General features: G+C 33.7%; 1 protein-coding gene across 2 annotated transcripts in view; it reads left to right on the top strand.

Annotated features, from left to right (window-relative positions):
- Positions 1-25,721, top strand: part of LRR (capping protein regulator and myosin 1 linker 1 leucine rich repeat protein) — a 917,109-nt gene that overhangs the window by 331,380 nt on the left and 560,008 nt on the right. For both annotated transcript variants that reach the window (XM_090401192.1, XM_090401191.1), the window contains exons 15-17: positions 5,450-5,601; positions 10,834-10,933; positions 24,792-24,950. In XM_090401192.1, coding sequence (XP_090257318.1) covers positions 5,450-5,601; positions 10,834-10,933; positions 24,792-24,950 — 411 coding nt within the window. The remainder of the gene's footprint in view (positions 1-5,449; positions 5,602-10,833; positions 10,934-24,791; positions 24,951-25,721) is intronic.

Below are 25,721 nucleotides of genomic sequence, written 5' to 3'. Positions count from 1 at the left end.
TATTTAGTCTTCAGCAGAATAAAATTAAATTTCATATCGAAAAGAATGACATGTAAGAAAGTTTTAAAGCGAATAAAAGTTGAGCAGCTCTCAGATGTGCACTGTAGACTAAAATACACAAAGATTATTGAAGAAAAAATGAAAGAGTTTGAGAACAGGAACCAAACCTTAGTGATTCAGTGGCAAGTCTTGAAGAAAATCCTGATTGATTCAGCCAGAGAGGCATGTGGTGAGGTTGTGTGCAAGGATAAAAAAATCAGAACTACATGGTGGACACAGGAAGTTAATGAGGCAGTGAAGGAAAAGAAGAAAGCTTATCAAAAGTTCCTGTCAAATAAGTCAGCTTTTGCTCTTAGAGAATATAGAGACAAATGTAAGAAAGCTAAACACTTTGTAAAACTAGCTAAACAAAAGCCATGGGAGGACTTTAGCAAGAACATAGAAAATAAATATCAAGAAGGTGGCAAAATATTCTGGAGGTTGTTGAAGAAGCTTAGAAATGGAGGAAAGAGTGCTGTAAAATGAGTTAGAGATGATAAAGGTAACTTAGAAATGGAGGAAAGAGTGCTGTAAAATGAGTTAGAGATGATAAAGGTAACATGAGAATGGCAGAAAAAATATCCTTGAAGTATGCAGTAATTACTTCAAAAAATTGCTAAACGAAACAAGCACTGATAGTACAGTGTACAGTGGTAAAAAACACTGATCAGGCATGCAGTCAGGAATACATATCCATACTTGAAGTAGAAAAAGCTATCAAAGGTTTGAAACGTGGAAAGGCAGCAGGAGTAGATGATATGCAACCAGAAATGCTGAAGTATGGTGGTATAAAAGTCTTACGGTGGCTGCACTGCATACTTCAGAAGGCCTAGACAGAGGGACAAATTCCCGATGATTGGAGTAGTGCTCCCATAGTATCTATATATAAAAAGGGAAATAAAACTGAATGTGAGAATTACAGAGGTATTTCCCTACTGAGTATTCCTGGTAAGATTTATTTCAGTATACTTGAGAAACGATTGAGAAGAATTGTGGAAGAACAAGCTGGATTCAGACCAAACAGAGGCTGTCGGGATCAGATATTCACTTTACGATAAATAGTGGAGAAATCATAGGAATATAACAAAGATCTGTATTTAAGTTTTGTCGATCTGGAAAAGGCATATAACAAGGTGCCAAGAGAGAAGCTATTCAATACGCTATAGTTATATGATGTCGATGGGGTATTATATCAAGCAATACTTAGTCTGTATTTGAGTTGTAAGTCAGCAGTTAGAATTGAAGGAAATACAGGAAGATGGTTTAATGTTAAATCTGGTATGAGACAAGGATGTACATTATATCCCTCTATTATTCATTATGTATAAGGATCACATTATGAAGGAAAGTGGTATTAAACATGATATCAAAATTGATGATATCATGTTTAATACCACTTAATACACAATACAAACATGATATCAGAAGTTAATGTCAGCTCTTTGCTTTATGCAGATGATGTTATACTTGTAAATAAATCCGCTACAATTCTGCAAGATTCCCTGACTAAATTGAATAACTGTTGTAATAGATATGGTATGAATGTCAGCAATAAAAAGACAAAGACATGAAAATAGGCAGAATCATTGAAAATGTCAACTGCATTGTGAACGGAGAACCTGTGGAACAAGTAAAACATTTCAGCTACTTAGGCACGATTTTTAGTGAAGATAGTATTTCTCTCTTATTCATATGGAATAAGGGAGAAATTAGTCAGAACACTAAATTAGCTGTATACAAGACAGTGTTCAAACCAATTTTAACTTATGGATCTGAGAGCTAGGTCAGAAGTAAAACAATTGACCAAAGACTAGAGACCGCAGATATGAGAGTCCTGAGAAAGATTAGAGGTGTGAACAGATGGCATCAATGCCAATATCACATCAAAAACGAGGATATCAAGAAAGAACTTGATATTGTCAGCATCCAGGAATGCATTAGCAGAGCTAATCTCAGGTGGTATGGTCACTTAAACAGAATGGGTGAGGAAAGATTAGCAAAACAAGTGTTCTTTGCCAGGTTGGCAGGAAAACGACTCAGAGGAAGACCGAGATATAGGTGAATTGATACGGTACAATGTGCCTTAGACAATAGAAATATAAGATCTGATAATGTTGGTGTCTTGACAAGTAACAGACTGATTTGGACGAAAATTGTAGATAGGAAGTTAGTAATGGTGTAAATTTTTCATGTAGTATTATCATATTCTCTACACTCCCTTTGAAGGTGCATGGCAGGAATTTGATGATGAAGTTCAAATTTCATGTGGCTCCATCCATGAAAGTCTTCAATAATCTAATGTTATGCATTAAGGATAGGTCCACTACCCAGACTAGAGTATAATAAAATTAGTTTAATCCTTTATCCAAGTGTGAGCAAACAAAGTTTGCACCTGAAACTCGAAACTCGAAACTAGTCTGGGTAGTGGCCCTTCCCTTAATGCATAACATTAGACATATCCACAAGGAGATGTGTTTTGCATTATAGGAGATACTGAGATAGGAGTGTTGGTAGCTTGCTCCACCTTTGAACGAGTTGCGCTGGTGTTGTACCACCTTACCCCAGTCCTGAAGATACTTTCAGGCACAATCTTTGTTTGCTCACACTTGGATAAAGGATTAAACTAATTTTATTATACTCTAACCAAGTGAAAAATAAACTTTCAACATCTTTCTCTAAATCCAGAGTAATTTATTAAAAAAGGGTGGCACACCATTTGGCAACTCCTATAGGTGGAGATGACCTGCTAATGCTTCTGCCTGGTATCTCCACTTGGGCCTGGCTCCCACTGAAGAGATCTCAATAAAGGTCAAAACTAGTCTGGGTAGTGGCCCTTCCCTTAATGCATAACATTAGACATATTCGCAAGGAGATGTGTTTTGCATTACATTATAGGAGATACTGAGATATGAGTGCTGGTAGCTTGCTCCACCTTTGCAACAAGTTTCCCTGGTGTTGTACCACCTTACCCTTGTCCTGAAGATACTTTCAGGTGCAAACTTTGTTTGCTCACACTCGGATAAAGGATTAAACTAATTTTATTATAAAATTGAAGGATGTATGGTTTAATTTTAAATCTGGTGTCAGACATGGATGTACATTATCCCCTCTGGTATTCATTATCTATATGGATCACATTATGAAGGAGAGTGCTGTTGAACCTGGTGACAAAATTGAGATGTTAATCTCAGCTCTTTATTTTATGCAGATGATGTTATACTTCTAAATAAGTCACTGCAAGTGTGCAAGATTCACTGACTAAACTGAAAAACTGTTGTAATAGATTTGGTATGAAGGTCAGCAATAACGAGACAATGTCATTGAAAACAGGCAGAAGTATTGAAAATATCAACTGCATTGTGAATGGAGAACCTATAGAACAAGTAAAACATTTCAGCTACTTAGGCATGATTTTTAGTGAAGATGATCAATTAAATATGTAAATAGACAACAGAATTAACAAAGCTGGTATGGTAGGAAGTCAACTGAATGAATTTATTCAGTTGACTTCCCTTACTAAGCTATTCAAGACAGTGTTCAAAAAAATTTTAACTTATGGATCTGAGAGCTGGGTTAGAAGTAAAACACTTGATCAGAGATTAGAGACTGCAGAATGAGAGTCTTGAGTAAGATTAGAGGAATGAACAGATGGCATCGATGGCAATATCATATTAAAAACAAGGATATTATGAAAGAACTTGACATTGTCAGCATCCAGGAATGCATTAGCAGAGCTAATCTCAAGTGGTATGGTCACTTAAACAGAATGGGAGAGGAAAGATTAGCAAAACAAGTGTTCTCTGTCATGTTGGCAGGAAAAATACTCAGAGGAAGACCAAGATATAGGTAGACTGATACTGTAAAACGTGCCTTACAAGGCAGAAATATAAAATCTGATAACATAAGATCACCTAATATCCTCACCACAAGAAGGTGAGGATATTTGGTCAGAAGCCCTGGTCGATTCTTCGCATTCTTTTAAAGGCTACGTTGAGGTCTCCTCTCAGTTATAAAGCACCTCGTAGTCAAACACTATTCTATGAAATTCATCCCCTCCACATAAAGGCAGTTCCCCCCTCCCCATCTGTATGCCATGTCAGAATTTGAGCCTGTTGGTTAGAGAGTAGATACACTAACCACAGGTAATCAAGCCAACCTAAACATATTAAAAATATTACCTCCTTATCATTCAGGAAATGAGATTTTCACTTTCACTCAGGTATTACTTCACTTTTGACCAGTATTAGTTCTGCACAATCAATTTATACTAGTTACAAATCCATCAAACCATTGAATATGTTTATAGATATTTGTGATTTTTAAGTCACTCTTATGGGTAGTCCCCCTCCCCCTTCTCCAAAGAGCCCCATAAAAATCCCTGACTCACAATGAAAGAAAGAGAACATTTATTTTGATTAATGACCCATTTTACACCATTCTGTTGTTGATCATTTTATAAAACTATTGTTATGGTCACTGTCATTAGAATTGGTAATTTCCCTGTTTTCTTCATAGTCTGTTAAAACACTTACAGCAGCTATTCAATATCCCTTCTGTCTCCTAAACTCTCTCTCTATTTTGCACCACTGATATCTTCATGGGGAAAAAAAATCTTGTTGTGTATGTGAGTACTGTAAACAAACAAACAACAAAAACTCTCAATTGGATTTTGGTGTAGTGAGAGATGGTGTTTTATGTATAGATAGAAGAGTGTAGGCTTAAGTACAGTGTTCTGGAATTCTCTGTTTTGATGGGGAAATATGAAAATAGGAAGCTTGCAATCCAATCTCCTAAGGGGGTAGAAGATAGACCATATCAAACTACCATATCAAATTACCAAACTACCAAAAATGGTAGTTAGGTAATACCTCTTTGCTATATCAATACAAATAATAATTTTGGTCCCTTAATTTAATGCTACCCTCAACAATTTATCAGCTTAAGTCTGTAGTCTTAATCTGATAAAAATTGTTGAGGGTAGCATTAAATATCCTGTACACCCTCAAGGGGTGTGCAGGATATATCAGAAGTTAAGCAGAATTTTGTTTTTCATATTTTTATGGTCCTCTCTTTCACTTTCTCTCTGAGGACAGCCAATAAGCATCTAAATATTGATGTCATGATCATGTGTTTCTCCATCATATGGGAGGTCCTTTTTTTTTTTTCATTTTTTTAGTTCATCTCTTATGTCTGCAAAAATAATGAATTTGGTAAATATGTAAACAAAAAAATCATTATATAGGTAAATATGTTTGTCTGTCTATAGTTTTTTACTGGATTAATTAGCAAATGTTCTTAGTTTTTATGATGAGAATAAAACAACTTAATATGCATATACTATGAAAAAAAAACAGTATTTTTATTCAGTAACCACAGCATGTTTTGTTTTTCATTTGTTGTGTTCCTGTAGGGCCATGCTTCTTGGACTTGCATGTAATGAAATTGCCACTGATGTTGCACTTGATTTAAATAATAATGAACTGAGATCTCAAGGTGCTTTGGTTTTGGAATCATGTCTTCCTGGTATTCGTTGTTTGTGTAGCTTGGATATCAGTGAGAATGGTATATTTCTTGATACGTGATTTTTATTATATAGGCATTATTAAATCATGACCATATATATATATATATATATATATATTTTTTTTTTTTAATCCATTTCATTTTAAATCAAATCGAATGAGTTTGAATGTTGATGTGCACATGCAAGATGCTTAATTCCCCCGGTGTGATAAATCTTGATAAAATTGCAACATTGAAATATATAGATTTTCTGATAAGTTATTAGATTATTAAAATATCTCAGCTTTAATACTGAACTACTTCCAAATAAGCCAAAAGAAAATAATTGATTTTTATTACAGCAATCTCCATTAAATTATGTGCACCGTTCTCTTCATAGATTGATCCTCACTAATCAGATACTAAATGTGATTATTTCATCTGTTTATTAATTTTAAATATTTAATAGTATTAATTAATAAGCACACCAGTACAAAAGAAACATGATAATTTATTAAGCTACTGACATATCACTAGATTTTAAACCAAAATTCAAAATAGTAATGGATAATAGAACTAACATCCTGTCATGATTCCCTTCGAAAGCTGGATTTAAAATAGTGTAGCTTAGGTTTAAGTTGATGATAAGACCATCTTTCAGAATTTTGCTGAATTATATTTATCAGCCTTCTGCCAGGAGACATAAGTTCATTATTGGTGGCAGTGATATGAACTTTATAATATACCTAAATTTATATTTAGACCTGGTAATGACTACCAAATGTGTTCATGGTGATTTTATGTTTGGGATGAGGAAAACTAAATTTACCAACTAAATTTATGTATCTAATAAATTACTCTACCAATCTTTATGGACACAAAGACATGAACTAAGCACATGTATGCAGGCACAATATCAGGAAGGCAAACAGAGACTGAGTGTGAAAAGTGGGATCCTGTTTTCCTTACTTGCACCCTCAGTGTGTACAGTGGTGGTCTTCCAGATTTTTGGTAAAGTGAGGCAGCCAAATTTGTTTAGATTTGGTGAATTTTGTAAAAATGCCATGGCAGATTCTAGAAACAGACTAGCATCTTGAAGTCTGATGATCTACCTAGATGTGAGCACTGTAACACTACTCTAACCATATAATGCATTCTGGTGGGGTGTTGCCACTTCATTCAAGAACAGCATTTATGATTTATATTATTTCTCTGGCTGAGCCATATATAATGATATTCTGCAATGCTTTTTCATATTCTCTTCCAGTGTTAAATTTCTCTCACTGCACAAGATTCCTATCAATGGTTTCACTGAAAACAGTACATATAAATGTTAGTATGAAAGTAATGCCTCCATTTTATTTTATTTTTATACAATCCAAGGTGTATGAAAAAGTGTGTTCATCTTTCACTGAATGGTTGCAATTCTGATCTCTCTGAAATCATATGGTACAGGATTAGTCATATGACAAGGGTTATTATTGTTAATATATAGGCATCTCCTTGGGATCTGAAGACTCATTCCAGCAGCCAGTGAGTCTAATACACAGTGGTATCTCGCTAATCTGAACCTCTTTAGTCCGAACCCTCCAGTAATCCGAACTGCGGTTTGAAAGAAAAAAAAGTTTTATTTATTACTTATTATTATTTTGTGTACTATTATTTTTATTTAATAATTATTTTGTAACTATTATTATTTATTTTATTATTATTACAGTACAGTATTTTTTCATACTGTCGATTGTACGGTTATAGTGTAGGCCTATTTTGATTCATTGTGTGTTCGCGTTTGCTTTTTTATACTGTACACAAAGGTAAATTTCACAAACAGATATTAAGGAATGGATTACAGGTAGAACTGAAAGTGAATTTGAAATCAAATCATATGCTGAAATTATAAATATGACACTATAGAATGAATTAGAAGACGATGATGACAATAAAAAAACTCGAAGAAAAAAAAAGTAAAACATGAAGAGGCAGTTGGAAGTTTTAATATGTGTATAGAATATGCTAAGCAGAATGATACGCCATTCCACAAAATTTTATTGCTAATGCAGCTCCGAGAAGAAGCATTCGAAAAAAGTTTAGCTTCCAAGAAGCAAAAAAAAACATGACTTTTTTTACAAAGAAATAAAAAAACTTTTTTTTTTGTGTTGTGTATAAGAAAGTGATTTTTTAAGCAAATTAAGTTAGTACTGAACTATGCAATTTTATTAAATCAGAATCCTCAACAATACAGGTACATACAAACTATTATTTTTACTAAAATAAACTTGTGTGCTGTATTATTTTTTAAGTTTTACATTACACTACAATAGCTTTTTTTCTATCATTTACTTCATTCATTTACAGAATTAAATTGATGTACCATTAGAATCTGATTATTTTTGTATTAAATAGTAGTTATTGTTGTCTCTTGTGGGGAAATTCGCTAATCCGAACCTTTTACTAATCCGAATGAGCACGGTTTTTATTAGTTCGGATTAGCGAGATACCACTGTACTTACAGAAATCACAACTACCTCTGACAACCATTTACTCCTCTCCAAATAAAGAATTTAGTTCTCCTGAATTTATTAATCACACTCTAGCCTGGCTTTTATTGTTGTTGCATTGCCTCCTTCTCCTTATTCCTCATGTCTTGTATTGAAATATTTTTTCTGCATCAGTCCTATAAAATACACTTTAGTAACCTATATGAGTCTGTCACAATCTCTCTCTTCTGTTTATCAACCTAAATTTATAACACATCTTACTTTTGTGCCAATAAAGAGAATTCCATAAATCTCTCACTATCTTGGTCACCCAACTCTGTATCATCTCTCTACCACTTTCTCATCTTAAATCAAAGTCTTATGGATAAGTATAATAACCTTACTGTCTCTGCTTGTTAATGTGCTTTTCAACCTCCACATGAACCTTTGAGATATATTTTGCCTGTTTTTGTGATATGCCCTCTGAACTTTAACTATCAAGTTCTTGTGAGCATTTTCATCCTACAAAGCAGGCACACCAGCCCAGCCATTCAATCACATGCAGTTAAACAAACCTAATAGACTGCTCCTAGCCTGAGTTGCTTTGGCCATAAATCCAAATCAACCATCTTGTGAACACTGTAACAGTGACCCCTCTCTCTGAATCAATCTACATACCAGTCATGTAGATCTGTTTCTTCTCTGTCCTATTTCTGTAAGTAATCTGAGGACTGAACAACTGCATCTAAATTTCTCTGAGGTTTTTTTTTTTTTTTAAATGAGCTGCAAACTAGCTTATATCCATGCACAGTCAGATTTTTTATTTCAAGAATAAAGCCAAAAGAATAACTCAATGAAACACACGTAACTTGTAAGTTCAAAATGGTAAACGGGCATGGTGGGATTAAATTCCTTTAGTTCCAGCCATTCAATCACATGCAGTTAAACAAACCTAATAGACTGCTCCTAGCCTGAGTTGCTTTGGCCATAAATCCAAATCAACCATCTTGTGAACACTGTAACAGTGACCCCTCTCTCTAAATCAATCTACATACCAGTCATGTAGATCTGTTTCTTCTCTGTCCTATTTCTGTAAGTAATCTGAGGACTGAACAACTGCATCTAAATTTCTCTGAGTTTTTTTTTTTTTTAAATGAGCTGCAAACTAGCTTATATCCATTCACAGTCAGATTTTTTATTTCAAGAATAAAGCCAAAAGAATAACTCAATGAAACACACGTAACTTGTAAATTCAAAATGGTAAACGGGCATGGTGGGATTAAATTCCTTTAGTTCAGCAGTATATCATGTATATTATAGGTTTCATAATTATTTGATAATTTAATTTTTTTATTGGATTATATTCTTGCTCTTGAGTTGTACGAATGGATAAATATATATTATGTATTCCTTGCTTATTTTTTTGATTTTGGAATCAATCTTTTTTTTTTTTCTTTGTAATCTTTGTTTAATAATTTTCAGAGATTTTTTTGTTTTTTTCTATTATGTTCTGAATTGTTCCTAAGTTATATTTTCTGATGTCATTTTAGATTTCTTTTCTAACTTTTCCACAAATTCTATATTGTCTGTTTATCAGACAATATAGAATTTGTTTACTAAAATTTATAACACATCTAACTTTTGTGCCCATAAAGAGAATTCCTACTTCTTTGTCATCTTTTCCTTAATTCTTCCCTTTTAATAGTTAGATCAAGTGTCGATAAAACAAGCTTTTCTTTAGAAGTTCTGTTTGCTGGTAATGATTTTCTTAAACTTCTAGTAACTGCTGTTACTAATGAAGCTATTTCCTCCATTCTATTAGATATGCCTGATTCATTCATACTTTTTTCCCTTCAAATTTCCTTCCATTATTTTCCATTTCCTTCCATTATGAAAATAAATATATATCTTTCTCATAAAAAGATCTATCTTCACCTGTCCTTGCATGCAAACATCTGAGCTTTCATGCAAGAGCTCATCTTTGATAAACATTTTTTTCTTACATAAACATATATCTATGGCTATCTTAGTCTCCTGAAAAAAAATCTGCTTTTCTCCTTGTTTAGGTACTTCAGTAGGGACATTCACTGCTTGAATGAGGAGAGAATATTTACACATTTACAAATCCAAAAATGTCACCTTAATTAAAATATCCTTCTCACATTTGGGACTGGCTTTCAGAATCTCTCTAGTGATTTTTATTTTATTCAGAAGATTATTTTGGCTAATTATTTCTCTCTTGCTCTCTCTTATTTACTCCACTTATTTATCACACAGATGATCTGCTCTCGGTTCTGTGCCATTTTCGTAAGGAATCTTGGGATTAAACATCTGCATCTTAATTTCTTTGTAATTTTAAAACACGAGCAGTGAAGTTGACTGCTAATCAATAATATCCATATACTGTCACAATATTTATTTGAAGAATAAAGAAATGTCTATATATATGGAAGGTCTTTTCTTGCCAACATTCAATATATCGAATAAACGAAATTTGTGTTTTTTTTTTTTTTTCAAGATATGCCAATTAATTTTAATTTACTTCATAGTTTATGTATATTATCATTAGGATACAGTTTTACTAGTATTGACAATATGAACTAAAGGTTTTTTGCAATTTCATATATGATTGGTGATTTTAGTGAATAGTTTGAGTGAGTGAGTGCTGTAGGTATTTATCTAGAGTAGATGAAATATTCTTCTGTTTATATTTTCTATTAATTAGTGAAAAAGTGTAGCTCTGAAACAGTATTTATATTTTGTATTATTAAAGTTCCACAATCCCAATTTTGGTCATTTTTGCTTGTTTTTGTAGGGTTTGACGGAGACCTAGCAAATATTGTTTCTGCAATTAGCAAAAACAAATCAGTAAAGCATCTATCTATTGGAAAAAATTTTATGAATATTAAGCCAAAGTAAGTTTTTTTGTATTTTCCCTGAAATATCAAATTTCTATAGCCACCTAGTTATGTGAATAAGATTTTATACATAAATGCCTTGGTTGATTATAAAAAATAAAAAAATAAAAATAAAAAAAATAAAAAATAAATAAAAAAAAGTGGATAACAATATATGGTGTCCCTGTAGAGTATGCATTATCAGTTCTTGAGAAGAAATGCATTATTCCAAGAATAAAATATATGTCCTTGTAAATATTGTGAGTTTTTTATTTATAATATTCTGCCTCATGTGACCAAATAATTTTTACCTACAAAAAGAAGGTACGGCTATGGGATTAGCACTATCCCCATCCCAATTGCTAACTTTATATGGAAGATTTTGAGTTACATGCTTTAGATTCGTTTACTTTAAAACCTACAGTTTGGCTTAGATACGTTGATTATGTTTTCGTTATCTAGCCACATGGCTGCCAAACGTTAAACACCTTCCTCAGCCACCTAAACAAACAACATGAGCTCACACATACCAGCCAATGTATATACATGCTAACTCATATCACCACCCTTCGCAAAAACTTGGAGTCATTAACACCCTCAAAAATAGAGCTATAACAATTTGTTCTAATGAGCAAGCTCTTAAACAAGAAATCACAAATTGTTAGCAATACATTTATAAATAATGGGTGTAGCAAAAATACTATCAATAAAGTTCATAAAACTTCATCAAAAAATACATGTATTATAGATTAGAGTAAAACCATAGCTATGCCATATATTAAAGGGTTATCAGAAAAAATAAATATAATGCTACAAAATTATAATCTTAATGTCACTTTTAAATCACCTTTAAAATTAAAAAACATATTCAACTCCTCTAAGAATCCTCTCCCCTCCCCTGCCCCATTGGCTCACCCTGGAGTTTATTGTATCTATTGAACCAGTAATTTACCTTATTATTATGTAACACCTCCAAGGAGTCCAAAGACTCATCAAGGAAAGGCACCTACTCTACTTTTCTTTTCTTTTAAGCTTACACGGTGATCCGAATGCATTTTTGAAAATTATGGAGACAACTACCGTGTTTGAATAAAAACTTTAGTTTAATATAACTAAAATCTACATTCGACGTTTCGAACTTTATGTTAAGGTCATCTTCTGGAGCATATGACTATGCACAGAAAACAAGCTACACTACATTCAAACTGGTTTGTTAAAGATACTGACCAACCGCTACAACAATTGTTGGCCTGACCTCTGGTGAGAAAAAAAAAATCATGATGTTAATATATGTATATAGATAGATACTTGTTGTGCCCAATGTATTTCTACAACCAACAGATAACACTAATAATAGGACTCTAGCATTGATGTATAATTTATTTTATTTTATTTTTTTTCTCACCAGAGGTCAGGCCAACAATTGTTGTAGCGGTTGGTCAGTATCTTTAAGAAACCAGTTTGAATGTAGTGTAGCTTGTTTTTTGTGTATAGTTGTATGCTCCAGAAGATGACCTTAACATAAAGGTCGAAATGTCGAATGTAGATTTTACTTATATTAAACTAAAGTTTTTATTCAAACACGGTAGTTGTCTCCATAATTTTCAAAAATGCACCTACTCTACATTTTCTGTCTCTACCACTCATTCCACCAACTACAATGAACCACAACTACCATCATCATCATCATCATCTACACCAATGTCATCTGCCACCCATCATCACCACTAATATTTTCACAGACAGTGATAAACATCCATCCCCCACAACGGGATTCGAACCCATAGCCTTTTGGCTGGAGAGCAGATATGCTGACCATTCGGCCAACCAGGCTTATATTGATGAAACTGGACATACAATCTCTATCCATAAAAAAGAACACAAACGACACATTAAATTTAACAATTTTGGTGAAGCAGACCTCTGATAATGCTCTTAACACCCTACATCAAACTGAATGGAAAAGAACATGTTCTTCACACCATACAAAAACTTGGTATGAATGGAAATTTCAAGAAGCCTGTGAAATTTTGACCATCCTACTCTTAACAATAATGGTGACATAAAAATCCCAAGAATTTGGATCTTCAAGTTTTCCAGCAAACCCTGCCTTATATTTTAATATATATGTATACAGTCATCCCTCGACTTACGGCCAGGTTCCGTTCCATCCGGCAAGACGTAAGTCGATATGTTAAATCAACAAAGGGGTTAGGGACTTAACCGTAATAAGTATACTGTCATTTTAATTTTTAAACCGTATTATAAAACTGTACTGTGTGTTACCACTTTTCCAATGTGCTTTGCTTATTCCTCTTCTTTTCATCATAAATTTGTTCATAGCAAGCAAACACATCATGTACTTTTGTTTCTACTAATAAGTAGTATTCAACATTGGGGTCCATGTCTTCAGAATTTTTTTGAGAACATCGCTAACTCAAAGAACATTTCTGCAAGCCTCTTCACTGTAAATTTTTAACTACCCCTTCCTGTTTCTCTTTTCCCTCTCCCTTTTCTTGTTTTTCCTCTTCTGCAACAGTTGTTCCTCCAGTTCAACCAATTCTTTGTTGGTCAACTCTTCAGGGGAACTTTAATGAGTTGAATTATGTCGTCATCATTCACTTCGAGATTCAGATTGTTTGCTAGGCCCACTATTACAAACTTCCAAAATCATGCACAAACCTTTTTAATATCTTTTTCCATATACCACTCATACATTGTGAGGTCACTTTGTCTCAAGCCACAGCAATATTTTCAATAGCATGATAAATATTGAATGTTTTCTGGAATTGCATGAGAGTCTGGTCATTTCCTTCAGTGGCAGAAATAGCCTGTGAAAAAGTTGTCCATAGATAATAAACCTTAAACACTGCAAGAACTCCCTGATCCATCGGTTCGATCAATGAAGTAGTGTTTGGAGGGGAAAAACTTGACATTGAACTTGATGAAGATCACTGCTATAAGACTTACAAGATGGATGACCTGGAGTGTTATCTAGAATTAATAAAATTTTAAATTCTACATTTTCTTTCACACAATAGCTTTTTATTTCACTCACATAACAGTTGATTAAGGCATCCTCAAACAATTTTTGAGTCATCCGCTTCTTATATTGCTCCGATAATGAACTGGGAGTATACTTCCTAATGTTTTTTGAAGATTCGTGGAATTCTCACTGTGCCATATCACAAATGGTTTCAATTTATATCCAGCCACATTACCCATAACAGAATCGTAATACGGGCATAAAGAGGTTTTGAAACTAGGTATAGATTTCAGCTTTTTGTGGATGAATGTCCGCTCGGCATTTTTTTCCAAAACAAGGACGTCTCATCCATATTAAATAATTGCTGTGGCAAATAATTTTCCTCCTTGGTAGCCTTCTTAGCACATGCAGATTCCCATACATTTTCACATTATGCAGCTCAAAACTCTGCTTGAATCTCATGAACCAACTGGAAGAAGTGTTGAATTCGTAGTCATAATCAGCTTCTGCTTTCCTTCTTCAACATGTCGAAGAGACTTAGCGGTTATAGTCACAGTGCTAAGGGGTATGCGCTTTTGGTTCAGGTCCTCTATACGTAGCCGAAAATGTTATTTATTCCCTTATGGGATCACGGACGTATCTTTGAAAGGACGTAACTCGAACAGATGTAAGTTGAGGGATGACTGTACTTATATGAGTAATTATGGATGAACATGTTGCTATCTAGCTTAATTTATTTTTTGTAACTAAATAGATGATGATAACAGGACTCTAGTATTGATGTTTTTTAAGGTGTTTTTTTTTTTCTTCACCAGAGGTCAGGCCAGTAGTTTTAACAGTTGACTAACTCAATGTAACTTTATCATACCTTGTAGATTGTAGTGCAGCTTGTTTCTTTGTATATATGTGTATACTCCAGATTTGACCTTCACCTTAATGTGAAGGTCAAAATGTTAAGTGATTATTTTCGATTATATTTAAATGAAGTTTAACTCTAACACTTTAGTTGTTTATATAATTTTCAATGATGTAACAGTCAACAACTTAAACATCTTGACAACTGTTATCTAATTTGTGACCATCAGTATGGATTTTGCTACTCTAGATCCACAGGAGATCTCCTGTCTTATATCATATACCTTTGGCCCTATTCCATAGAAAGGTTTGGAGAAACCTGTGTTAATGCTCTTAACATCTTTAAGGTTTTTGATAGAGTCTGGCATAGAGGGCTTCTCATCAAGTTACTATCACTTGAACTGCCTTCCACATTATGTATCATGATGGATGGTGCTGCTCTCCTCAGACTTTCCTGTTAATGCCACTTTCCTTCTGGGCTCTGTCATTTCACCCATCCTCTTCCTGATTTATATTAGTCATTTATTATATTGTCATCAATTGACCTGCTCCCACTGACTGTAAACTCTATTCATAGTTTTATTATTATTATTACCCTAAGACCACATGGAGTCATAATTTTTAGAATGATTCTGATTACCATGTAACCATGAAGGAAGGGATTTAATATTTTATCTATGTCCAATTAATATAATACATTTTACCAGTAAAACAGTAACATGCATCTTATCAGAAATTCAAAAATATTAGATATATATATGGGTACCCAACGAGAATAAGCACTTTTGCTTAATTTTTGATTCAGTTGCTCCTTAGACCTTCTGGTGACACTCTTCATTGTGGCAAAAAGCATCTGATTCTTAAGGATGCCTAGGCAGTAAGTTCTGCTTTAATCAGGAATTCATCATACTTCAGTTGATCCCTTAAAGAATCTTTCCGATTTACATTCCACAGGAACGGCAAATATGTTGGCAACTCAGCGTGGTACAACCAGAACTACCATAACTCATTAAACAGCTAAGACTAAAATTGGCAAAATGTATCTCAATCACAAAAACACCATTTCTTTTGTTTTTAATTTTACATATTTTCTTGAATTAGTGCTTGCTTAGGAGCCGCATATACTCTAACAATGGCACTGAGTGCAGCCTTTTATGAACTGATGGCATCAGGGCTGATATCTGCATACTGAAAATGCTCTGTAAAGAAAATTAACTAAATGGTGAAAAGAATGACTACCCCATTTCATTTCCTGCTTTTATTTTGTGTGTGTGTGTGTGTGTGTGTGTGTATTTATTTATTTTTTTTGATTGTCCAGATAATTTTTCTGTTGATTAGAGAGAGAAAGAGTTTTAATGAAGGCAAATATTTGTAAATTTGGTGAGTGATAGCAAGTTGGGAAAGAGGAGGTTACTTTACTAGTATGTACCTGGTAAAGAAGACTAATCAAAGGAAAATTTGGAATCACAGTATTCCCTCTTCCATATTTGTTATTGTTGTGGAAGTTTGAACAGATAGTTATCTCTTGCATCTGTAAATCAAAATTGGAAATAGACAACAGAATTAGCAAAGTTGGTATTGTGGGAAGTCAACTGAATAAATTTATATGGAATAATAGAAGTTAGCTAAAACACTAAACTAGCTGTATGTAAGACAATGTTTAACCCAATTTTAACTTATGGATCTGAGAACTGAGTCAAAAATAAAATACTTGATCAAAGACTGGACACCACAGATATGAAAGTTCTAAGAAAGATTAGGAAAAGGAGCAAATGGCATCGTTGACAGAATCTTGTTAAACACAAGTGTATTAGGAAGGATCATTGTAAACATTTAGGAATGTGTGAGCAGAGAGCTAATCTGAGGTTAATATGGTGATTAAAGAAATAAAATGGGAGAGGAAAGGTTAGCAAAGATTTTTTTATTTTTTTATTTTTTTCAGAAAAAGACCCAGAGATAGATTAAGATCTAGGTGGATTGGTACAGTAAGAAGTATCTTAGAAGGATGAAATATAAAATCTGAGAACACTGAAGTCCTGACAGATAATAGATTAACAAGGTGATAAAATTGTTGATAGGAAGTTAATAATGATGTAAACTTTTCATGTAGTACTATCATAATATCCTGTACATTTTCTTAGGATACAAAGAAGGAATTTGATGATTATATAAATGTTGGAGCCTCCATTGCTGATCAATATCAACAAGTCCTTTGGTTCGAATGATCTGGGTTCAAATCTCATCTAAGGATGTAAAGTACTTTTATCAGGAGTTGTTCAAATGAAGGCAAGTTACTGGTCTCATGTGGAGACAGAAGGGTTTTTTGTCCCACAAATCAGGAAAATTGGCCAGAATACAAATGATTTGCTTACAATGCAAATTAAACTAACTGCTCTATCATAAGCGTTAATAAGCAGATTTCTAAAAAGCCAAGTTACTTGACTGTGACAGGCCACCAAGCTTAACATGAAATGGGAAGATGGGAAGATGGAAATATAAATGTTGTATTAAGCACTTGACCATGCATCTCTGAAACATTCATAACATAAAAGCTTTGAATAAAGCTTATCAAACCAAAAATTGAAAACAGCAGTTTCTTAATATTTTAGTAGAACAAAATCCTACAATTAGGAAATTGATCTTTTCCATCTCTTTTACACTAATGATTGTGTGTGTGTCATTAAAATAAGTATATTTCAACTACTACGTCATTGGTAGTACAAATTGATTGTCATATGGTAGAATGAGATACGATTCATGTAGCAGGCCTTTAACAAAAGTAGAATCTTTATGTATCACATAATATCATCCTGTGTAATTTTTGAAAAATTTGGCACCCCCAACCCCAAGAAAACAGAAAGCCTATACTGACTTACACACAAGAAAGTATGTAGAAAAACTATTTTCATCTATCTAAAAGCATCCGAGAAAAAATAAATACTGTAGTAGCACAACAATTTTATTATGATGATTATTATTACAAGAGGACCTGCAGAGAATTGGACTCATTGCAAGAGACCACATATCACTCACACCACATCACACTTTCTCTTGAATTCATTCATGCTATCTGCACTCACAACCTTTACAGTCTGAAAGAAAAATTTAGCTCTATCCATTTTTCACTGTTTAATTCTCAACTTCCATGGATTCTCTGCTCTTCTTCTCCCCACTCTCTATAAAATGAAAAATCCATGTACCAGTATACTGGATGATCCTTTCAAATGTGTGTAGGCCTCTATCATATCACCCCTCTTCATCCTCTCTGCTAGCATCTGCACTCCACAAATTCTCAGTCTCTTCTCTTAATCTACATTCCACATTCCTCTTGATATTATCTATAACACTCTCCTTTGTACCCCTTTATGGTATATCTGGATCACCTAGGAAACCAGGTATGCACCTGGTAATCAATGATGCATACCTGTTAGGAAACCAGGTATGCAACATTGAAATTACCAGGTATGCACCTGGTAATTTCAATGATGATATATTAAAGCCTTGTAAAGAGGAAAAGTGACTTCCTTATTCTTATATGTCAGTAATCGTTTTTCAGCATTGCATTTATCCTGCAAGTTGTAATTGCAATTTTGCTGTATGACTTCTGAACTTCAACGTCTTATTTACTAAAACTCCAAGATCCTTAAATGGGGCAGTTTCTAATGGCATAATCAAGCAAATAAAATTCACTATTGGATATCTCATTACATCAGAAAGGGTAAATTTACATTTGCTGACAATGAACTGGTTGCCATTTTCTCATGCCCACAATTCCAGCTTATTCAAAACATTCTTCAAGGACAGTATGTCAGTTGTATTCCGAATTGCCTTGCTTCTCTTCGTGTCACCTGCAAATAGCTGTAACAAACACTTGTTAAATCTTCCCAATATCATTAATGCAAAGATTGGATAATAATGAGTATGCCATTCATCACCTTAAATCTTGTAGACCTATATCTCCCATACACCACTTTTTGAAATCTGTCAGTCAGCCATCCTCCTGTCTACACTAATATCTTATAATCCAATCCCATATTTTCCCATTTATGCAATGGTCTTCAATGCTGTATTCTGTCAAAAGCATTAGTAAAATCCAAAAGTATCACTGTCTATTCCATTCCCCTTGTCTAACTCAGTGATAACATTATAGAATGAGACCAAGTTACTCGAACATGACCTTCCCTACTGATGCTGTTCATTGCACATTGTAGATTCTCCATTTGTGTATATGATCTTTTACCAACAATTCCAGAATTTTCATCACCACTCCAATGATACTAATCAGTGGATAGTTAGATTCGTCACTCTTTACACAGCCTCTTTTGTGTAATGGGATTATCATACTTTCTTTCCACTCCACTTTCCAGTGAAATCTTCTTTATTCTGAGATTCAAATTATACAGCCAGTTCAATGCAATAAGCATCTGTGCTGATATCCCATCAGTTCCTATCGGCAAGTTCATATTTAGGTGTATGCAACAGCTCTAGTACCTTCTTTGCATACACCTGAATTTCTTCCTCCACTGTGGAAGTAGCAGTGAGTTACACTAGGTTAATAACTTTAGCAAAATGGGCATTCAATAATCTCATCTGTCACCTGAATACCATCCACATTGAAGAGATATCATATCATCATTGATGTGTCTCTCACATATATTCCCAATAGGATCAAATGTCAACGATGTTTAGTTTGTAGATTTTTAAATTCAAATTAATTCCCCTCTCCAGTGACATGATAGGATGCTGAATTGTAACGTTATCTGAGAATGTTGAATATCAATTAATTGAAAATATGTTAAAAAAAAATCAATGTTTGCAATACAAATTGATGAATCAGGAGATGTTTCAAAAAAAGTCATTTTGCTTTCTTATGCTGGATTTGCTTTATTATGCTACATAGATTATTTTGCTGAGGACATAAAAGAAGAGAGTTTTTATGTTGTTTGGATTTTTAATGTGTTGAATGCATACATTCGTAACCATAATTTGGATTGGAAAAACTGCATTGGTATATGCACTATTGGAGCAGCTAATATGACAGGCAAATTCAAGAAATTGCTTCATCAGATATTTTAGTTATGCATTGCATTATAAATCGTGAGCATTTAGTAGCCAAAAATATGTCACCTGATTTAAATAACATTCTTTTGCAATCTGTAAAAATTGTTAATTTCAGTTGTAAGTAGAGGTTTCTATGGTTTAGAAGTTCATAAGGCATATTCTGGTAATTGGACCACATTTTTATTTATTTATTTATTTTATTAAGCTTAAAGCACAATAAAGAAATAAAACCTGACCAGTTTCGTAAGTCGTTTGACTTGCATCTTCACGGGTAAAAGGTAAATGAAAGTTAAAACAACAAAAAAGAGAAATTAATAGTTCATGCTATACAGTTGTAGCCATCTGACTGTTTATAAAATTAAAAAATCAGAATGCAGATTCAAAGCAATGCTAAGTTTAAACAATGCTGGATGATGCCACATTCTGTTGTTCATGATCATAAAGACCGAGGGATATATATATATTTTTTTATCAAAGCTGACCAAACTTGGTGTAGAATTAAGCCTTGGTTTTTATTGCATTGTGTTAATTTCATTAAAAACAGTGATCTTAATTCACGACTGTTCACAATACTTTGCCAAGAAGTAGGTGCAGAACATGAGCACTTATTACTTCATGCCAAAAAAAACGTAAGGTGGTTATCCCATGGTAGAGTACTAACTAGATTGTTTGAATTAAGAACAGAAGTAGAAATATTCTTGATTGAAAGAAAGTCTCCACTCTCAGCATATTTTTCAGACACGGTGCGGATTGGAAAATTAGCTTATGTAAGTGATATATTTTCACATATCAATGACTTAAATTTAAGTTTGCAGGGAAGTATGGCAAATATATTCCATTTATATAACAAAATTCATGGATTCAGAAAGAAACTGAGATTTTGGCAAACAAAAGTCAAAGAAAAAAAATTATAATATTTTTGTGTCTTATTTTGATTTTACAAACACACAAGATTTAGATATGAATAAGCTGGATAATTATCTGCCATCACTTCAAATCATTATACAATGCATCCCAGAAATATTTCCCAAAAGACAAAGATATCTGAAAAATGAATTTGTGGATTAGCAATCCTTTCATCGAGCACAATAAAAATAATTTAACTAACAAAGAACAAGAATATCTTTTATAATTAAATTCAGATTCGTCATTAAGAGCAAATTTTTGAACCATGAATTTAATCACTTTTGGACCAAAATTGGGAACTAATATCCAAGTCTTCATAAGGAAGTAATGAAGGTGTTACTGCCATTTGCAACAACTACTTTTTGAGAATCACGATTCTCGGCAATGTCAACTATGAAAATGAAGTTAAGAAATAGTTTAACTGTAGGTCCACCTCTTCGCCTAGCTGTAACAAATTATCATTTGTTATAACATCAGCTAAACATTGATGTAATTGTTGAAAAGGAGCCAGAACAAAGAAGCCATTAAATTTACTATGTTTATTTCCTCATTATTATATATCTACTTTGTAAGTTACAGTGTATGACATGATAAATGTATTATATTCAAATAAAGTGCAATTTAATTATTTGAGTTTATTTATTAAATCTCAGATAATTTAAATTATCTGAGATTTAACTGGTCCATGATAGACAAAAGGTTGAGAAACGCTGCTCTAAAGGGTCAGTGTAGGGATTCTGGAAAACATCACCTTCAAATTTCAGCCCAGCACAACCAGAGGCAGGTAATGTCAACACAACAGACTTTCACCTGGTGAAGCAGACACGCTGCTGGCATGCATAGTCCTACTGTTCTTGTTAGAAAGCAGGTGGGGGAAAAAAGAGAGGAAAAAAGGCCTCTGTCTAAAAACTTGTCAAAGATCAAGCATAATATGAAAGAGAGCAAAAACTCTGTTTGGTACCTTAGCAATCCTATGTCAGAAAGTTATATATTCATCATATTCATTCATTGGGGTTATGCTATAAGAAACTGAGGAAGCAAGGGATCTTGGTGGATAGGAATTTGGAGTTCAAAGGTCACATAGCAAAAGTTGCAAATAAAACTCAGAGGATAATTGCGATATTGAAGTGCACCTTGACATGTAAGGATAAGGGAGTCATTTTGCCCCTTTATAAGGCTTTTGTAAAATATAAAATCTGTACACAATAATCCACACCTGGATTATTGTGTACAGATTTGGTCTTCCTGATTCCAATGGGATAAAGAAGCTGTGGAAAGGGTGCAAAGATGAGTTACAAAGATTACATCCGGATTATGGACTTTAGATGTATGAGGACAGATTGTGAGTATGTAGATTACAGACTGGTTAACAGGAGAAAGAGGGATGATATAATAGAAGTCTATAAACTTTTGAATGGGTGTATAGGACAGCATCTGATGAAATTTTTCATTATATATGGAAGCTGTGGAGAGAACATGAGGGCATCCATGGAAGTTAAGTTTGTTCACAGTCAAGAAAAGAGTAAGAGCTAGGTTTTACTCTCACAAAGCAGTGAGTGAGTGGAATAGTTTGCCTTTAGTTGTAGTGAGAGCATCACTACAACTAAAGTGAGTGTAGTAAGGGAAGGTATGACATCTGGTTTGGGTGATTTATAGCCTCTCTTGATGATTCCTTGACTCCCTGGAGGTCTTAGATAATAATAATATGTGAACTCTCAGTAGGTACATAATGAGTTACTTAAGTATAGAGCCAAAAGGCTTCAATTTGGCTTAAGCAATACATTAAAATGAAGGATACTATGGATCCATTTATATTTTATAACCAAATATAGAAAGAAACAAACCAAAAAATTTAAATAAGATAAGTGAAAATTAGGTTTATTTGGTTGGAAATTTGATATAACTAGTAACTGACTCGTTTTGCCACTTTAACTGGTGTCTTCTTCTGGGTTAGATGAATCTACATATAACAGCTTAAAACAAACGAGCTTAAATTACAAATCAATACATAGCTGAAAATGAAAAATATCAAATTCATAGGAACCGTTACACAGTACAAATACATGGAACGTGGATGCTAGCACTTGTTCAGTCATTGTTAAGCAGGTGCATTTTTTAATTAGCTGCAAAATTAAACTCTGATGTGTGGAGAGATCTTATGAGTGATTTCCAGATATCACTGAGGATCATCCCTTGGTTTCTGTTCAAGGTTCCTTGTGAGCAGGTTACTACTGCAACTTCTTTTATGTTGTGGGAGCTGTAGTCATCTTCTATGTTTGGCATAGTACTTTTATCCCATTCAGTGTTATGATTAGTGATGGAAAAATGGAATGCAAACCAGAACTGTCCTATCTGTTGTTGTTTACGTCTCTAACGTGTTCTTTTTGTCTTATTTCTACACTTCTTGAAGTTTGTCCAATGTAATTCAGACCACAAGAACCAGGAATGATGTAAACTCCAGGGTGTTTATTGAAAGCATTCTGGTCTTTAGGACAGTGCAGAATATGTTACATATTCTGTACTGTCCTAATCGTTTGAAGGCTACCCGAATGTCGTGAGACCTTAGGAGGTTGGCAATTTTTTGTGAAAGTATGCCAACAAAAGGAATGGAAATCGAAGTCCTGTAATGAGCATCCTGGATTTACTGTGGAGAGGGGTTGGCAAAAAGTAATATTTTTTGTTATTTTTTTCGGATATCCATTGTTGGTTAATATTTGGAAAATAAAATCTAATTCTTCTATTAATATTCTTTCATCTCTTATAATAGAGATCGCCCTGTTCTTCAGCATATGTATAATACTTAATTTCTGTGAAATATGGTATGATGAGGTGAAATGCAGGTAATGACCTGTGTGGGTCGGCTTGCAGTACACATTAAGACAAATGCTTTTGTCCATTTGTTTTGTAATTAATATGTCCGGAAAAGGTAATTTCCCTTCATTTTCAAGTTCTAAGGTGAACTTGGAGTTTATGGTGAAAAGAGTTTATGGAAGTTAGAAAATCGTATAGCTCTGCCACACTGTTTTTGCATATTATAAATTTGTCATCAACATATCTCCACCACACTGATAGTTTAGGATCCGTACGTAATAAGATGTCATTTATGAACTTTTCCATGAATAAGTCTGAATATGGAGGAGATACAGGACTTCCCATCTCAAGGCCTGAAAGTTGTTTGTAGATTTTTCCATTTCACTTGAAGAAATTTGAATTGAGACAATGTTTATAAAGTTGGAAGATGTCTTGAGGAAACAGAGTTTCTATGATAGTCATAACTTCATTCACCGGGACATTTGTAAATAAAGACACAACATGTGAACTTGCTAGAATTTCTGTTCTTGATATGGAGATTTTTCTTAGCTTTTCAACAAAGTGCTATGTATTTTTGATATATGCATCTGTATTTCTAATGTGTGCTTTTAGAAGATGTGTGAGATGTTTGGATAATAAAGAAGTTGGAGAGTTTATCACATCTACAATCGAACGAAGTTCAATTGTAGATGTGATAAACTTGTGTACTGTCGGCGATCCATATAATCAATAAAAAAAAAAAACATTTTTTTTTATTGATTTGAGTAATTGATTCACTTATGATGAATATAACTTTGTCACATAGGATTGCTAAGGTATTAAACAGGGAGTTTTTGCTCACTTTGGGTTTCAGACTGGTCTCTGATGAGAACCAACAGTTCAAAAATATCTGCCAGACTAGTAATACATAATATATGCACTAATACATGTTCCTGAGCAGGGCTCATTGCATACCAAGGGAACTGCATTGCCAAATGTTACATTCTCATAAGGTATTTTGCAAATCTCAAACTTTTTAAGTTTCTTTCTATATGCTGTCTGCTATAGAAAGATATTATGAAGGATCCATCTTACTTATGAATTAAGAAAAAATGGAATCTTTTGGATCTATGTTTTAACAAGTGGTTCCTGCTTATATCTCACAACTGACTTGCTTACCATGGAAACCATCTTACTTCAAGCATCAACTGTCTTTGTGAATATGTGTGTGTGTGTAATCCTTGTATATAGTTATGTTTAATTATGGTTTTTCATTAGACACATGGCTCGGGTGATGGACTCTATCGTTCAACTTATACAAGAAGAAGATACTGTCTTAGAGTCACTTTCCTTGGTGGATTCTAAACTTAGAGGAGATACTTGTGTTGTCATCAATGCTCTTGGGAGTAATCAAAGCCTCACCTCTATTGATATCAGGTACTATTTTAACAAATAAAATTTAATACTTTATTAGAAGTTTTGGATATAAACTGGCTGTTATTTTTTATGGCATTAATATTTCATGATGTCTGATTATTTTGTACCATTACAATGTATATGAATGAAAGAGCAGTTAGAAATAAAAACCACAGAAATGAGTTCTAGAGAAAATTATGAGAGACAGATGGGATCGCATGGAAGAACTATATACAAGTGAAGATTACAAGAAAAATGATCATGATATTATTAATATTCATGAATGTGTAAGCAACACTAATTTCACATCGTATGGGCACTAATAAGTGTCCAAATTTGTAACATTCATTTGTTTCATTTACTGGTTTCCAAACACTGATAACCATTCTGATTGCTTCACATTCCTTTCCATGAAACTCGACCATCTACAATCCAGTTATCGAAACAGTGAGGTCATCTTCGTGGGCAAGCTCAATATCCACAATTCCAATTGGCTCCCCTATTCCAACCCCACTGTCTAAGCTGGATGAGAAGCAGAAGTCTCTGACATAAGTAACGACCTAACACAAATCATACATCTACCTATTCGAATTCCTCATAATTTTCTTCACTCTCCAAATAGTCTGGATCTCTTTTTTGACCAGTTCTCCTTCCACATACATGGTAGAGGTCACCTCTCCTGTCAGTAACTCTGACTACAATCTTGTACAAGTCTTGTCTTTCATAGAATACCTCTCTCTCCCAACCCCTGCCAACCTTGCATCCTCTGGCATTACAAAGGAGTCAGTGGAA

The sequence above is a fragment of the Typopeltis vanoorti genome, chromosome 12, assembly GCF_054136105.1.
Source record: "Typopeltis vanoorti isolate ZY-2024b chromosome 12, IOZ_Tvanoo_1.0, whole genome shotgun sequence".
In the NCBI taxonomy this organism is placed as follows: domain Eukaryota; kingdom Metazoa; phylum Arthropoda; class Arachnida; order Uropygi; family Thelyphonidae; genus Typopeltis; species Typopeltis vanoorti.
The sequence above is the reverse complement of the archived record's forward strand: the minus strand, read 5'-3'. Positions and strand labels throughout refer to the sequence as shown.